Source organism: Cyprinodon tularosa, unplaced genomic scaffold, assembly GCF_016077235.1.
Source record: "Cyprinodon tularosa strain WSP-4 unplaced genomic scaffold, ASM1607723v1 ctg419, whole genome shotgun sequence".
Classification (NCBI taxonomy): Eukaryota; Metazoa; Chordata; class Actinopteri; order Cyprinodontiformes; family Cyprinodontidae; genus Cyprinodon; species Cyprinodon tularosa.
This window is the reverse complement of record NW_024039140.1, coordinates 589,702-606,827: the sequence shown is the minus strand read 5'-3', so window position 1 is coordinate 606,827 and position 17,126 is coordinate 589,702. Positions and strand designations below refer to the sequence as shown.

The 17,126-nt window shown below is 38.8% G+C and overlaps 1 protein-coding gene across 1 annotated transcript in view; it reads left to right on the top strand.

Annotated features, from left to right (window-relative positions):
* Positions 1-16,730, top strand: part of dachb (dachshund b) — a 125,335-nt gene extending 108,605 nt beyond the window's left edge. Inside the window, exons 7-12 of the mRNA XM_038299031.1 lie at positions 1,031-1,105; positions 4,651-4,751; positions 5,984-6,131; positions 6,237-6,407; positions 8,944-9,009; positions 16,099-16,730. Coding sequence (XP_038154959.1) covers positions 1,031-1,105; positions 4,651-4,751; positions 5,984-6,131; positions 6,237-6,407; positions 8,944-9,009; positions 16,099-16,136 — 599 coding nt within the window. The 3' untranslated portion in view covers positions 16,137-16,730. The remainder of the gene's footprint in view (positions 1-1,030; positions 1,106-4,650; positions 4,752-5,983; positions 6,132-6,236; positions 6,408-8,943; positions 9,010-16,098) is intronic.
* Positions 16,731-17,126: the final 396 nt, after the last annotated feature.

Sequence of the window (17,126 nt, the reverse complement as noted above, 5' to 3'; positions counted from 1 at the left end):
GATGTGACGCACCATCGCACCTACAGGCTGCATCTTAGTCTGGTGGTCCTTGTCTTGATGCTTCAGTAGGTTCTCTGTTACTCTTTTGCACGAAGTTTAGTAAGCATCTAGCCTCGTGAGACCATCCTGATGTCGCAAGCTTTCAAGGTTTCACTCGCAAATCAGTCTGGAGACTCTCTGTTAAAGAAAATTTGGAGCCGTTCACCAAACGAACGTCTAATCAGCGTTGGCTTTGAGGCGGGTTGAGGTGTGACGCAACAAGAAGCGCGACAGTTCAGTCTAAATAACATGGCGGCTTCAGCCGATGATACTAGCGTTAGCGTGGCTATCGAGCAAGTTTTATCGGAATTACAGAGTATTTCTTCACTGAAAGAAGAGCAAAACACTGTTCTGGAGGCTTTTTTCAGAGGAAAATATTTTTTTGCTCTTCTCACAACTGGTTCCGGCAAGAGTAGCCTGGCTTGTGGTTGTGTTTTCGTCGTCGCTCTGTTAGTACGTCATATGCTTCGTTGATCTGATTGGTTTATTTGGCCCGTCTATCACCAACATAGGCCAATCAGCTAACCAGTATTTTCGCCCCTTCCCAAAATTACTTCAACGGAAGGTTTCCAGATGGATATGCGGAGCAAATCCATCTGGCGGAGTCAGGTTAGTAAGCATCAGAAACAGGGCGTCAATCAGAACAAGGAAATTGAGCCAGTCGCCTTTTTGATCTGGTTTGTAAAACCCACCCATTTAACACAGGCGTCCATTTTAGCAAACTGACAGTCTTCATTAAAAGAAATTGTTCATTTTCTGTTCAGTTTTGCTCCATATATTTTCAAATTAAACCCACAAAGGCTGAGGTATATGGTTGAAGTGAGGTGGTGATATGTGAGTGCTGGATAGATAGAAACGAGTGAAGGAGGGAACTCGACCTGCAGCCTTTTCCTCACACATATGGTGCATATTTGCAAACACAGTGTTTACGCTCATATTTACACACACACTCACTCTCAGATGATGACTGCCAATGTCTTCTCTCAAACAGGATTGGTGTCAGGTGATGCTGATGTTGCACTGACCAACTCTGCTGCACCCATCAAGAAAATAACAAAGGACAAAGGTTGGACCACACATACACCCCCACACACTTACAGAATAGAGGATATTCCATTATCCGCACTAATCTAAACCATCAAGCATTTTCTTTGGACATTTGACAAATTGTTCTCACTTAGGAGGCCCTTTTCTCATCCACTGTAGCCCAACAAACAAACAGATCAACACAAACAGAGAAACAGAAGCATCAGGCATTGATCAGCTGTCTCTGAGCCATCAATCACAGGAGAGATGGATAGATAGGAGGGGAGATATGGAGGTGGGGAGATGGAGCATAGAAGGCATGGCTAAAAGGGGTCGCAAGGTCATGCACTAAAAGCATGCGGCCCCCTCCCCTTTAAACCCCTCTGACTTTTCCATTCTTCTAACACGTTCTGTTCATCTAATTTTTCACTCGCGCTCCACATTTGATCATTCATGGTCTGGATGTGTCTCTACAGACATCAGGGGAGGGAATATGTCCCTTAAGATCAATACAGGCAAAATAGTATAAAAGAGCCATCTGTGCTCAACCGAGACTTCTTTGTTATATTTTTTTTTCTTTTTTGTCTTGCCAGATTTTTAAATATGTGTTTAAAACTTAAGAAACATTTTTTTTTTCTGAAACTGGATCAATTCCTGTAGAGTGGAATTGAGAAAAGTTTTGTTTTGTTTTAATCTGCAACATTTTCTTCTTTTTCCAACTTAAATTCATAACCTGTGCTTCAAGCCCAGTTCAAAAAATATTTTGAACTTTTTTTTTTTAACTTTTTTTTTCAAACAGTTTATCGAAAATCTACATTTAAAAAATGGCTAAAATGTTGACTTGTCCTAACTTGCAGTAAAGTTATATTTAAGCCTAAATTAAAGGAGAAATATTAGAAAAACTGCAATGGAAAAAATATATAAATTAGAACCCTTTATTTCAATAAAACATCAATTATTTATATTTTTAAACAGCAAATCTCATTAGTATCTGAAAGCTTTTTAACCACCATAGAGAAAATTATCAGCTTTACTTTTCTTTTTCTGTCTTTGTTATATTTAAAAGCCATGATCCCCTGATTTTAAACCCTCAAACTGTTTTTGTTGCTTTTGTATCTTAATAAATTGTACTCCACATCCAGAAATAGATGGTTTAGTCTATGAATGAAGAAAATCTTTCGAAAATGTTGACTTGGAACACTTTATGAAAATGTATCAGATAACATTATTCCAGTATTTATTTCTTTGTAGCTACATCTTTATGGTAAATGGAGTAAGGCTTTTTTTTAAATTTATTAAATTGGTTCGGGATCATAAATTTCAGTTTAACAATATTACAATGCCATTACTCCTGAGGGAGGTGTTCCATGCATGTCCCATCAGGAGTGTTCTCAGGACACGCTGGTGGGACAGTGTCTCTCGGATGGCCTGGGAAGGAATCAGGCTTCCCCCAGAGGAGCTGGAGGAGGTATCAGGGGAGAGGGAAGTCCTGGCGACCCATCCAGGATAAGCCAAAGACAACGAATATAAACAAATGTCTTCTCCAGGCTTTTTACAAGACAAATGTATCCAATCACAGAATCCAACTTAGTCCAACTACAATATGAAGGTCAGGGACCTTTATAGTCAGATTCTGGTCTAGTTAAAATGCAGTGCAGTCAAATTCATTGAATCTAAGACTAATGGGAGCCAAAAGCAGTAAAGAAACTGCAGGGTGGTGTGCCTAGACTCCAGCTTTGCTCCCTGGTTTACAAACTATATTGTCAAGGCTTTCAAATACTATTAAATACCTAGAAATTACCATTGCGGCCATTCAAATGGCCCTTCACAGTCAAGCTGCAGCCAATTGGCCGGCAACTCCCAGCAGAATCCCCTCCAACTTCCAGCCGATCCCCTCTTGCCTATTTTTTTTTTTTTTACTGACTCCACCCTTTCATTGAATTACAGGGTCTGGCCAGTAGAAGGTGCTTCTTTTTAGATCTTAATGTCCACAAATCATGAAAGAAAGGAAGAAAGAGAGTATTTTAGTACAAAAATGTATGTTTGAAAAGGAATTGCAGAGGACCAGCCAAGGGCCCATCAAGGAAAGTGGGGAAGTTTTGAGTGGCTACTACTTTACCAATCAATTAAGTAGAGAAACAGAGAAAAGCCCATCACCTTTTTTCATCTACAGTAACTGTTAAGAGATCATGAAAAACAACAAAAGGTAAAATTTAATGCAAATGAAAGTTAGCTTGTAGTCTGTTTTAGAACAAGCTTCCTAAGTTTTTAATTTAGCATTGTATAGCTGTCAAAGTTTTAATACTCTACTTAGCGACTCTTCAAAGTAAAAGCTGACAAAAGCGGCTAAAAAAAATACGTCCTTTGTTTTTCTTCATTGAAGTTGTTCTTTTTTTCCCATGTGGTATTTATTTAGGCGCCTTTTTGAAGCCAATCAATGGGAGGAAAAGTTGAAAGAAGACATAAAAGAGAAGGGAGAGGTCTTCAGGGGAAATAAAACTAATTTGATCTTTCAGATATCCAAATAATTTTAAGTAAAAGGTTAAAATGGCAAAAAAAAAATAAAGCTTGATGTCAATGAAGGAATTTTAGGGCAACTGTTGGGAAAGTTAGAAACTATTTGGAAAAAAAGCATTAAAGCTAACTTGAGAGCATGGGGAAACATGGGAGAAGACAGATGAAGATGCAGAGAAGACTTGCAGGGGAAAAAAGTGATTTAGAAAATGAGTGAGTGTGTAATGGTGGAGTCGAGGGATGTATGGATGAAGTGGCAGATAGGGAGTGTGTGTGTTAGAGTGCATCTTAATCAGCGTTAATTTCACAGCAGAGTTAACCCAGTTGTCGGAGTGTTAGGCATTAAGGGCTGAGCAGACACTGTGACGCACTCACGATGAACACACGCATACACATGAAGGATGTCTTTAATCCTTGCCAATTAGCACCCCACATGATTGTCAGAATACTAACAACCTCTGAGTGTGTGTGTAATTGATTTCTGTGTTGCCGCTTCGCTGTCTTGTAACGTTAGAAAACACAAACATTTCATAAAGTTTACTGATGACTACTACACTTCATGAAAAATAATCCAGTTTCTGAAAGTCTCTCAGCTTATTTTAAAAAAAAAGTAGAAATGCTTCTCTATTACAGAGTTTTGAGGCCTTCGTACAGTAAAGGCAAAAATAAAAAAGTCGAAACTGTAAATTTTTTTACTCTCTGATGTTTAAAAGTTGTGTATTTGCAAACAAAAAGGGATCAATTTCTATATGGGTGCATTATTCTGACATTTAAAAGCTGGAATTTGCTGGAAATAACATTTTTTACTTGTTGGACGTTATAAGATCAGGCATTTGTGACAAAAAATGCCAGAAATCCTGTTAGTTTGAGTTTCTAAATTCAGAAGATATTTTTAACATGAATCAAATTGGAAGAACTTCACTGCTCCTATAGCTGGAATTTTGTCAAATCATTCTCATTTCAAACATAATGTCCACATTAATACAGAATCTTTTGTGTTTTACTTCATTCAAGTGAGAATAACTACCAAACTTTTGGGTTAACATATATTCCTTTCAATTCTACAAACAGAAGAGTCTCCGCTGGGTCAGACCCTGCCTCCTGGTTTTCCTGCTCCGTTCCTGTTTGCTGACGGCCTGTCGTCAGTGGAGACTCTGCTCACCAACATACAGGTAAAATCATTTTAATGCCATTACATAGTCAAGGTCGGAAATGTCTTCTGGCCATCTTTTTTCAATCACCAAGAAAGGTAGCCTCGTGAGACCATCCTGATCTCGCAAGCTTTCAAGATTTCACTCCCTAATCAGTCTGGAGACTCTCCGTTGAAGAAAATTTGGAGCCGTTCACCAAACGAAAGTCCAATCAGCGTTGGCTTTGAGGCGGGTTGAGGTGTGACGCAACGAGAAGTGCCACAGTTCACTCTGAAGAACATGGCGGCTTCAGCCGATGATACTAGCGTTAGCGTGGCTATCGAGCAAGTTTTATCGGAATTACAGAGTATTTCTTCACTGAAAGAAGAGCAAATCACTGCTCTGGAGGCTTTTCTCAGAGGAAAAGATGTTTTTGCTCTTCTCACAACTGGTTTCGGCAAGAGTAGCCTTGCTTGTGGTTGTGTTTCCGTCGTCGGTCTGTTAGTACGTCATATGCTTCGTTGATCTGAATGGTTTATTTGGCCCGTCTATCACCAACATAGGCCAATCAGCTAACCAGTACTTTCGCCCCTTCCCAAAATTACTGCAACGGAAGGTTTCCAGGTGGATATGCGGAGCAAATCCATCTGGCGGAGTCAGGTTACAAGAAAGGTGCACATACCAAAGAGCAAGCAAAGTTATGGCGTAATAGGGATTGTTCCTGGTCTTGAACTGGTTTCTGCCTTAAGAGGAAGGATTCCAGTTCCTGGGGGTGTTCAAAGATGATGGCTGGATAGACTGGAGATTTGTTTCTATTGGAATATCAGGCATCTAATTAGGATGCCTCTTTGGTACTGATCTTTGAAGGATTCAGATTCCCACAGAACAAACTGAAAGCCGCCACTGTGTAGAGAGTTTATTGCTTTTACCTGGTATGTTTCCGCATCGTCAGCTTCATGGATGAAAGCTCACATTTTTGGATGTGGCTCTCTCCCATGGTGATTCATAATCACCCAGAAGGAGTTTAATTCAATTTAATTCAGTTTATTAATATAGCGCCATTTTACAACACATGTCATCTCAAGGCACTTTAAAGTTCACCAGATCATCCAGTCAAAATGATTCAAAGTTTTCTATCTAAGGAGAACCAGTTGATTGCATTGACTCATTGACTCGTGTCTTTGATGTTAAATTGTGGAAATGTTTTACTAAAATAAGAATGATTTTCCAACCAGAATATGCTTGTCATTTACTAACCAAACATCTTTGTTCAGGGCCTGCTGAAGGTGGCCGTGGAGAACGCCCGAGCGCAGGACAAACAGATCCAGGCTGAGAAGAGGGAGCTGAAGATGGAGCTCTACAGAGAACGAGAGATGCGTGAGAGTCTGGAACGACAGCTCAACTCCGAGCTACAAAGCAGAGGTTGTTTATGATCTGTCATAAAAAAAAGGATTACAGTCATAAGAAATTACTGCAGATGTTTCTTCTTTACCAGAAATGTCAAATTAAATCTATGTCTTTCTCCAGCTTCGATCCAAAAACGACTGAAGAAGGAGAAGAAAGCAAAGAGAAAGCTACAGGAAGCGCTGGAGTTTGAATCCAAGAGGAGGGAGAGAGTCGAGGATGCTCTCAAACACTCGTCCTCTTCCTCTCCATCTCCTGAGCCTCTTCATGCCACCAACAACAACTCCAAGAACGGTAGGACCTCCCCCTTTACGTTATTTTACTGATCCTTTATATTATTTGAATTCTTTATGTCTCTGATACTTCTAGTCTGTTTTTTTACTATATACACATGGTATTGTTTTATTCTTTTGTCATCATTGGCTATTGTTTGTGCCTGCTAGTTATCTCTTTTTTTTTTATCTGCCTAGACCGACATTGGTTGCTGCTGCTGACTGAAGCAGCTCTTAAAGCAGAGCTACAAGATGCTGCTGTTTGTATTTCTTACTTCCATAAAAAACAGAGTAATCACATTTAGTAGTAAAGCGGCTGTTCATCTATCTCTGCTGTGCTTCAGAAAGGACAGTTTACAGTACTAATGCTAGAGTCTTCCTTCCTCCACATGTTATGACTTTGGCTGCAATGGAGGGACAGTGACTGTTGGTTCTCATGTGCTTTCTGAAGGGATTTACCCATCAGATATAGGAAATTGATTTATCTCAATGGTTGATCGTGGCTCGGCTGGTGTTTTTGTTCTGCTGGTGCTTTCTAGCATTAGGATCTTAGCTTTGGTATCTTCTTCACATGCTGTGGGGGGGTCATCGGTTTCTGATATGAGGGGTTTGGCTGGAAGGTGTTCGTTGGCGATGGGAGATATGGCTTTATGCTTTTGCCCGTTGTTTGTGGGGGGTTGGCTTACCAGCATGGTCAGATGCCTCTCAGTTTGTGTTGGCTTCTATCTAGGTGCCTGACCTTCAATGTTTTGGTCCAGCATGTGGAACTTCACTCAAGTGGGTGGGACACAGGGGTCTTTCTGGCACCTGTGTTCGGATTGCTGGGATGCTGTGATTGGCCTTGGGCGTTGGGTTGTGGGTGCATTGCAGCCATGGGTACAAAATATTTTTGTGGATGTGGTGGTTTGGGACGTCTAGCCACGTTGGATATTGGGTCCACAGCGGGGTGGCAAAACCCCCTAGAACCCAACACCCATTCTTACAGGAATGTGAGGGGTGTGTGAGGTTATAAGGGCGGGATTGTTTGAATGCGACTTGATGTCTGTGAAAACCTTTTTGCCTTCTTGTCTGCCTGAATGTTTGGCTGCCCCTATCCACTGGGCCATCCTGAACCCCAAACATTAGTATAAGGGGGGTCCTTCCCCTCCTGATGCTCCTTGCAGGTAACCAGTATCTCTGTCTGCTGGTGCGTCAATGGTTCATTCTGTGTTGGGCCGGGTGCCTCTTTGCACCAGCATGGGTCCCTGGGCATTTAGTGGTCTCCACCTTGGAGTGATGCCCCCCTGGGTTGCAGATTTCAAGGCAGACACACAACTGGATCCATGAAGAAGGCTGTTCTTGCTGTTATCTGATCCAGAATTTACTATTGTAATGCTCTTTGTACATGTTTACCAATTCTTCACTGAGCCACCTCCAACTTGCTGGACCTTTTAACCATGTAATGCTGCGAGATGGGTTCATATTTCCCCATTTGATCCCATTTACACTGGTTTCCTATCCATTTTAGAATAAATTTTAATGTTTTATTATTGGTCTTAAGAACGCTGAATAGCCTTGCTTTCCCTTATTTATCAGAGCTGTTGAATTCCTCTGCAGTACCTGTTCTATGTCTCTGAAGTAAGATAATTAGCTCCTTCCAACTTTTCCGAAGTATAATTCTGGTGCCTTTTCTACGGTTGTACCTCAACTCTGAAATCAGCTTCCATTAGAAAAACAATTAATTTAAAGCTTAAGTCTTTTTAGTTCAACAGACTTCTACCGCTTCAATATTTGGTGACACTTCTATTTAAATATTATGTTTATGAACTTAAGTTGTGTCCTTCTATCTTGTGTTTGGTATTCTGCTGTGTAAACTGATTTTTGGAAGCACCTCGGTCAACGCACTGTGACTGTCTAATGAATGATGGATTGGATGAATTATGGTTTGGTAAGGAGTATCCATCGTATCCATGGCACTGAATAGTTGGAAACAGGTCTCAAATATGTCTTCAAAAAAGACTCTGCCCGTTCCTCCAATCAAAATAAATCCCAGCGTTTTAAATAAAACCCAACAATGTCATTTTTAAAAATGCCTTTAGTCTCCTTGATCTTATCATTTTTAGGAAGCTAACTTCCTAAAATTATATTTACATAAATGCTCATATACATTTCTAAGGAGATGATGTTTATAGATAATGCAATTTTCAAATTAAAAGCAAGTGACTTTTCTTTTTTCCCATTTTTTTGCTTGTTAATTTAGACATCGAATAATATCAAGAAAATAACTGATACTCTTGAATTATTCCAGTTATTTCTTCCTATAAAAAATGATCATTAAAAAGCATAATTTACATCTTTAATGATTGTGTTTAATTTGTTCTTATTAATCGTAGTGTAAGACCATGTAAATATTCCAATACAAACCTGCTAACTGGCTCTTTTTTTGGTGTTTGTTTGAAATGATTAGTTCCTTTGTGGCTCCGGTTTCCCTGCAGACCCAGCTCACCGTAACAAGGTGCTTTTTGTTTTTTATTGGCCGACCCACTGAGACTCTGTCTTGTCTCTGTGTTTCATACCAGACGCTGCTGTAGCCGAGGACAAACCTGAACTTAATGGAAACCAGCAAGACAACGGTGCTGTACAAGGTACAAATAACACAACACACACACACACACACACACACACTTCCTGTATTAACACCATACTGTACACAAGCACGTTCAAAGGCAGTGTTTTAAAGACACACAAACACATGGTGGGCACATGTCTGTGTCGGGGCCCCATTTAGATTAGTGGAGACATTAGGCAGACATCATGGCTTCTCTTTGATGTGTACCTAAGGAGACACACATGTGACGTGTCTTAAAATATTTTTTTTAGCGTACGAGTGTATTTATAGGAGTGATTATGCAGTTTTCAAACCTTTAGGGCCAGAAACAAGAAGGCATGGTCCAGTTAGTGCTTTCAAGTTATCTAGAGGTTGTAAAAAAAAACAAAAAACAAAAAAAGGGAGTGTTTAAATAAAGTTTTTAACAGCAACTCATGTAAAGATGTTTAAAAAGATGAAAATATAAAGTAATTTTCTACAACAGTAGCTTTATCTCTTATGAGAAAATTGAAAACTTTAGTTGAATGAGGTATAAAATATTTTTTTTCAACTGGATCACTGAAGCTGATTGGCAGTTGATCGTTTTATGATTCATCTGACCACCTTTTGTCTAGAGGAGAGCACTTAGTCCCCATTTATTACATCAAACAGGCCTGAAGCAAATAGAAAGAAACATAGCTTTGATCACTTCTTTTGGCAAAATCTTTCAAGATCATCCTGAGTTTTTGTTTATGATCTTCTCCCTTCAGCTCGTCTTACAGGTTATTTTCATTATTTAGATCAGAGAACTTAGATGGACATGGACCAAAATTGATTTTGTGTCTGATCATTTCCCCAACTCTTTTAGGTCATTATCTTTTTGAAAGGTCATTTATTTATAGTTTACTATCAGGAGATGGCAGATTTTCAGTAGAGTGCCCTCGCATTACAGAATTTCTTGATGTTACATGCAAGGTTGTCAAACCCACAACATCACAGATCCTCCACCATGCTTAGGATGAAGCACTTTCTTATGTATTTATTTATTTTACCCTAGATCCACTTGGTTCTTTTTAAGGATACCCTTGCAGACTTAGTAACATCTAAAAAAAAAGTGTCCAACTGGTTTCAGATACACTCATAGACTTATTTCTGTGCCTTAATGTACAGCCTAATGGGCCATCTTAGCACAAAAAGAAAAATCACTGATTTTAAACCAGAGTTAATTGAAAATTAGCTTGAATAAAAAAAAAAATGATGCTTTAGTTTATTTTGAAGTTTTTTACCAGTCTTTATCAGAAGGAAGAATAATTTCGTAGGTTTCTTCAGCTTAGCGTTAGAAAAACATATTATGCCATCAAGAGTCCTCACAGGTACAGTACTGATGCGTGTGTTAGTATGCATGTGTCGTTGTCTTTCCACCAGCTGTGCTCAGTCCTCCCTGACATTGAAAACCTTCACCTGAAACTCTGCGAGCGTATAACATCTATACACACGCTCACACGCTGTAGGTGTGTGTTTGATCCACATACTTGTGAGACAGGGAGCTCTAATTAGCTCTCACTCCTCTTTAGACCCCTTTTAGATCCCCCTCTCTTCTGCAAGCCAAGCACACCGACACACACACACACACCTGATTTCATTAATGTTGATTGGCCCGGTAGGACCCCTCTTACTCTCTCTCTCCGTAACACACACACAGCGAAACACACACTCATCCCTCCTGCCGTAAAAGCATTTTGCACCTACGGTGGTTTAGCTTCGCACACATACACACCTCCCCTGCCTCTCACCTTCTACACTCTTAATTAACGAGTGAAGAGAAAACTGCTGAATACAAAGAAAGACATCGCATTACAATCAAAAAGAGAGGAGGAGAAAGAAACACATACAGGAACCTGCGCACACAGAACCAATAGCAGGTGAATCCTACAGACAAAACAACATGTTTAAAAGCAACACAGAGAGAAGGTGAGGAGGGGGAGGAAAAAACTGACAGAAAAATTTATAAATATTTGATTTATTTTTTCTAGCTGTGATTTTATTATATTACATCTTCATCATTTTATATTTCTGATAACAGATTATAGGTAGACTGGCCTCGAATCAACTATCTGATTAGATGTGAATAAAGTTATTTACATTCCGTAAAAGTTTAAAAAACAATCCACTGGATTTGGTTTTCAAGATTTGAAGACGTTTCACTTCCCCTCCAGGAAGCTTTCTCAATTCAAATGTCTGGATCCGCAGTGAGTTTGAGTCTTTATATAGACAAGGCCTTGTATTTATTATATAATGACTCAAACTCACTGCGGATCCAGACATTTGAATTGAGAAAGCTTCCTGGAGAGGTGGCAAAACGTCTTAAAATCTTGGAAACCAAGTCCAGTGGATTGTTTTTAAACTTTTACGGAATGACTATGACCTGGATGACTGAGAATCTTCATCAACAAAGTTATTTACACAAACACGCTGGAAAATGATCATATAAAAGACATCATTTTGCAAAATAAAAACACCTAATTTTATATGTTCTGGGTTTATAGGTAAAGGTAACGCCTATGTAATATGGGAACACCCTCTGATCCATGCTCTAATGTGTCATATTCTAGTCCTTACTGCTACGTTGAGATTTATTCCTAGTCCAACACACCTGAATCAATTGTCTAATTTGTGTCCTCATCATTTGGTCCCATTTCTCAAAGTCCTGTTCATGACCTAACTGAGGAAACATCTCACTGAGGACGGGAGTTTGACACTTTGCTCCAGATTGTCTTAGAGTTTGGAGTTTAATCTACGGATTATGAGATTATATATCAAAGCTTGGAAGCTTGTCCTGTTAAATTAACTGAAAAACAACTGTTTTATTTACAGAAATCATAAAGAGTTAGTAGCCATCTATCCAATGTGAAGGAGAAGAATTGGATTTCTTAGTATATGATTAGCAAATAAAATGCAGGATTATTTATTTATTTATTTTAATAACTGGCTGTTTGGGACATTGCTGCACATTTCCAACTGAAAAATCCACTTCAGCATTTATTTGAAAAACAAAAACAAAAAAAGCAATCCTTACTCACATAAATCAATTGATAATGTCCCAGAGGACAGCTGTTGTAACTAGAAGACTCTCTGGCAGCTTTCCTCTTCATACCTAAGGTTTTCCATAAAGATAGAGATACTTGCACAGTTAAAGCAGCCTTAAGAGGTAATATTTAAACTTCAGTCTCTTGTAGGAATTTGTTGAAATTCATCTTCCTCAAAATTAGCATCTCTTCAGGTTAAAAAGATACAGAAATAATTTTGTCTGTTAGTTTTAGGCTAGTGTTGAACTACTGTAACACATGTTGGATGTCATGTTGGTGTTTGCTGGGGTTTTATGGACCTAGCTTTCGCTGGTTTCCAAAAATAAAAAGCATCATTAGCCGAATCCCTAAGTGTCCTGCTGTAAAGTCGTGATGAAGCCGGGCTGATGTTCTGGTATTTTTAACTAGAGGAAAGTTATAGATTGAATTTTAAGGTCAATACTGAGGGGATCGACACACGCACCTCTTTACGTTTTCAGAACAGTAAAAAAAAAAAAAAAAAGAAGAAGCCTGAAGGGGAGGAAAATGTAAAAGAGGGCAGGAGAGGACGGAGAGAAGAATGGGGTGGGTTAAAAATAAGAGGAGGAGGACAGGAGGGAGCAAAGAGGAGGTGAAGAAGAGGATAGGATGCATGTAGAAGTGAGGGATGAAAGAGGAGAGGAGGGGGTTTGAGAGGATTGTGGAGTGATAAAAATAGGGAAGGGCAGGAGATGTGAGGATGAAAAGGAGGGTAGGCAGGGAATATGAAGGAGGAAGTGAGCGTAAGATGAAAGAGAAAAATTTAAGAAAGTTTTATATTCCAATGTGTACAGTCTCATTCATGTCTTTAGGATGAAAAAAAGCAAAGTAAGGAGGTAAAAAGATGACAAAGAGCATGGGAAGATGAGTGTTAAAGTAGCAGAGGGCAGGAAAAAAAGATGGAAAGAGGAGGGAGGGCAGGTTTATGGTTGCTGTTATGCAGAAATGTAAACAGTTTGCAACGTTCGCAGAAAACAATGACACCGCGGGGAGAGGAAGGTGTGCGAGCGTCTCTGCTGTATGTACAAGTGTGTTTAATGTGTGGGTGGGTGCAGCAACAGCACTACAGGGAGCGGAAGGAGCGCGACGGAGGTGAAATGAGAGAAAGAGAGGAGGGAGGGGAGGAGTCCACCATGGCAAAACTAGAGATATGAGATTCTTATCATAAACGGATACTGCATAAAGGGGAACAAAAACACTACTTCCTTTTTAAATAATTATGATGAGTGTTCCTATGCAGATGGAAGCTCATTTAGTTTACAATGAACAATTCATTCATGGTTAAACCTCCTGTAACAGCAGCTGTAAGGAGGGTTTCACTCACTAAAATGATAAAAGTAAGGCACTTAAAGGTATTTTCTCAATTTTTTTAACAGACCCGCCCTCTCTACTTTAAAAAAAAAAATGCACATGCATAAACCCTCTACCTGCTCTCGAGAGGGAACACTTATTAAACCAGGAGCCCATTTCTCCTCATGCACGCTCACTTTAAAAGTTGCTGTTCTCATAGCTCATACAAGCTTACTGTGTCCGGGTGTCCGCCCTAACCCCTTAATCCCATTGAGGGATTGAGGGGTTAGGGCGGACTATGAGTGGGCACTATGTAGTGGAATTTCTAGTGAACTCAGTTAACTGACTGTTTGGACAGATGATCACTACTTTTTGCTTCCCATTGGTCACATAACTCGTCCACCACACGGTGCCTGCGCAATCTTTGACATTAGTCGCCGCTGTTGGGTAGCGGCAGCCTATGGCGACAGCAGCCGGCTGTGACAGCACATCGCATAATACTTTACGAGGACAGCTTCCCATGCAAAGTATTCTTTCGTTTCTTCTCATGCACTTCTTAGACACTTTTTAAAAGAACCGCAGTGAGAAAGGTGAGCTTCAATGACTGTCTGAAAGTGCGCATAAGCAGAAAATATATCTAACGGGGCAAACACATAAGATGGCCTTACGTAAACATATCACCAGAATGATTGACAATTAAGAGGACCACTTATTTAGATGATCCACCTGGAAAAAGAACATCCTCCACTATATCTTTAAACAAGTCCTTTCGCTCTCAGTTTAATTTGCCTTCAACTCATGATAGAGGTGCTAAACAGGTTCATGGAGGAAACCTATAGCTGCTGAAGAAGAGAAACCCGATTTAATTACAGCGGGAAAACATAAAAGCAGTCATTAAATGCTGTTAGCAGCATAACATGATATATATTTTTTTTACCAAGCTTCAGAATACTTGCGTAATAGATCTGTTTCGTTTCCTCATTACAGAAAAATGTAAAATTGAATCAATGAGTCTAACCAGAGGAATGGAGGTTTTGTTCACTCGGAAAGAGCACTTAAATAGGCTACTCATGTGATATTACGCAGAATTACACAAACCAAATTATCAAAGAGAAAAGCTGAGAGCTAGCATTAGCTAGCTTTTTGTGCTAACTCTTCATAGCAGAGATTTTCAGCAGCAGTAAGAAGTGTTTCTAGCTTTATACTGTATCTCAATCTAAATGTTTTGCTTCATGATACGTATTTGACATTTAATCCCCAGACAAGGCTTTGTCAACCTTGTCTCATTTGATTCTCTACCAGGAAATTTATACCAGCGCACTAAAACCCATATACGTCAGTTTATTTGTCGTTTTCGATTTAATGAGGAGATAAAAATGCAAAAATCCCAATTACTTTGTGGACTCGTACAAAATAAGGGTGATATATATTACCAATGTTGTAGCATATAATGTTAGAAATTAGTTTGGTTGATGGTAGCCTAAAATGATTCCTCATATCACAAAGGGTCAATACTGTATATGAATTCAGTCTGCGATCGATATGTCATCTGCCCATCTAACCATATAACTTAAATTTAATATCAACTCATATTTAAAAAACATAGATATGATTTTATTTTTTTTTTCAAAGCTCCTACAAGCACCAGCTTTCTTTTAGTAATAAAAAGAAAATTATAAGAAATCACCTATTTGCTATAGCGTTGTGCCTTATGAATTTCAAAATAAAGTTGTCCATTGAAGATGATGATATAAATTGATGTTTTCATTTTGCATCAATGTAATTCAATCATTAATGACTTAAGTGATGGATTGATGTGGATTGATGTATTGTTACACCCCTAATACATTATATTCTGTAGGTTTTATCATCCACTTAATGTCTATTGATTCTGTTTCTGGTCCCCTTTTAGTCCCAATGGCTTTTATAAAATCTAAAAGGTTAACCCCCTGATTAAAAAAAGGCAAGGGATTTTTTTAAATATTGCCTTACTGTATTTTAATGTCAGATCAGCATATAATAGTATAAATATAAATATTAATAATTTTTTGTTCTTTTTTTTCTTTTTTGTGTCCTGTTTTGCTAACATAGCTCTGGGAATAGAGGTCCTAGAGATGGTATAGCCCAACAGCTTTGCTTTTACATGGAGACCATGATGGTTGTTGCCATAAGGTTCCGCTTGATACTTACATGTGAAATTTTATTGAAAACGATTTAGGGAATAAAATCAAATACAACAGAGATTGAAAGGGAGATGAGAAAGAAAGAGGGGGATACAGGGAAAGAGATAAAGACAGGGAAATTCATCGAAAATAATTCTCTGTTTTAAGAGCATACCCTCAAGATGAGCACAAATCTATCTGTAGATCATTTTTCTACTGCTTTAAAAATCAGAATCATTAGGGAAAAAAATCAATGCTACTAGAAGTTTTATTTTATTTTATTTTTTTTTCTGAAAACAAATGAAATAAGAACATTAGGTGACTTTTTGACCATTGTACAAACTTTTTTTTTTTTACTTAAGAAAGTTCCTGAAAATCTGCAGCAACATTTCTTGTGCAGCATTTACTTTATCAAACCTCTTAGCATCAGGTTTCTGTCAAGCTGAATGTGTGAATGTCAGGATTTAGTTTTGTGATAAAAGTTAATAAAGCACCTTCAGACTCAGTTTGCCTTAAAGAGGATTATTGTTTAAGCTAAAATAAACATTATTAAATCTCCTTGGGTTGACGTCTCTTTGTGTTTTTCTGCAGAGTCGCGGCCGTTCCTGAAAACCCCCATGATGTTCTAGAACCATAACGGCACGTCTCGTGAACCTACTCACCTCCCCTTCCTGTACAAACTCCAACAGAAATACAGCATCCACTGGATTATATCACTGCGACAGCATCCCCCCGGATGGGACTTTTTTTCACTTGGCTACAAAATGATGAGACTACTATATGAGACACACTGGACTTATTTTGGGGGTTCTCTTAATTCCTCTTTTTAGACAAACCTTACTCCCTTCATTCCAGGTTTTCTGAACTTATCCCCAAACTTTTGTCTCCCATTTGTTTGGAAAACTGATTGATCCATCATCATTCCTGAGAACACAGATCCATGAAGAAAATGGACCAACCACAGCCTCTCCTACCATTTTTGGAAAGGAAAAGATGAGACATACCTTTAATTGGACAGACTGAGAGAAACAGTCCAATTATGTGCTTTGATCTTCAGGACTAGACTCTTTCTGATTGGTCCTGACCACATGGATGCGGTTTTATACTAAGGAAAAAAAGACACAACCTCATTCGCTGAATGTTGGATCGGCCAATCAGAGGAGGTCCAAATGGGAAATGAAAAAGGATTAAAGTATATAAAACCATGACTAAAAAACACTGAAGAAGAAGTGAAGGAAAACAATCCTGTGACCATCTGTGTCTCCATCGTTTGATTTCATTGAAGAACTCATGGGGCAACTTCTGATGCCCTTTGGCTAATTTTAAACTTTGAACTCTTCATCCTCTAATAGAAATACTTGCGACCCTTTTCTTTTGTCTTCACATTAAACTACTCTTTCAACACCGTATTTGTTTTTCTGCATGACTCCTCTCCTCATTTGTTTTCTCCTTCTATGAAATATCTCTTTTTTTTTTTTATCCAATCATTTTCTAAATTCCTCTCCAAAGGAGGAAATACTCTGAAAATGTTGGGTGCACCTTTTCAATGTAAAAACTATTTTCTATTCGCCATAAAAAATGTTGAATCAGTTTCTGACATGATGCAAAACTTTCAGAAA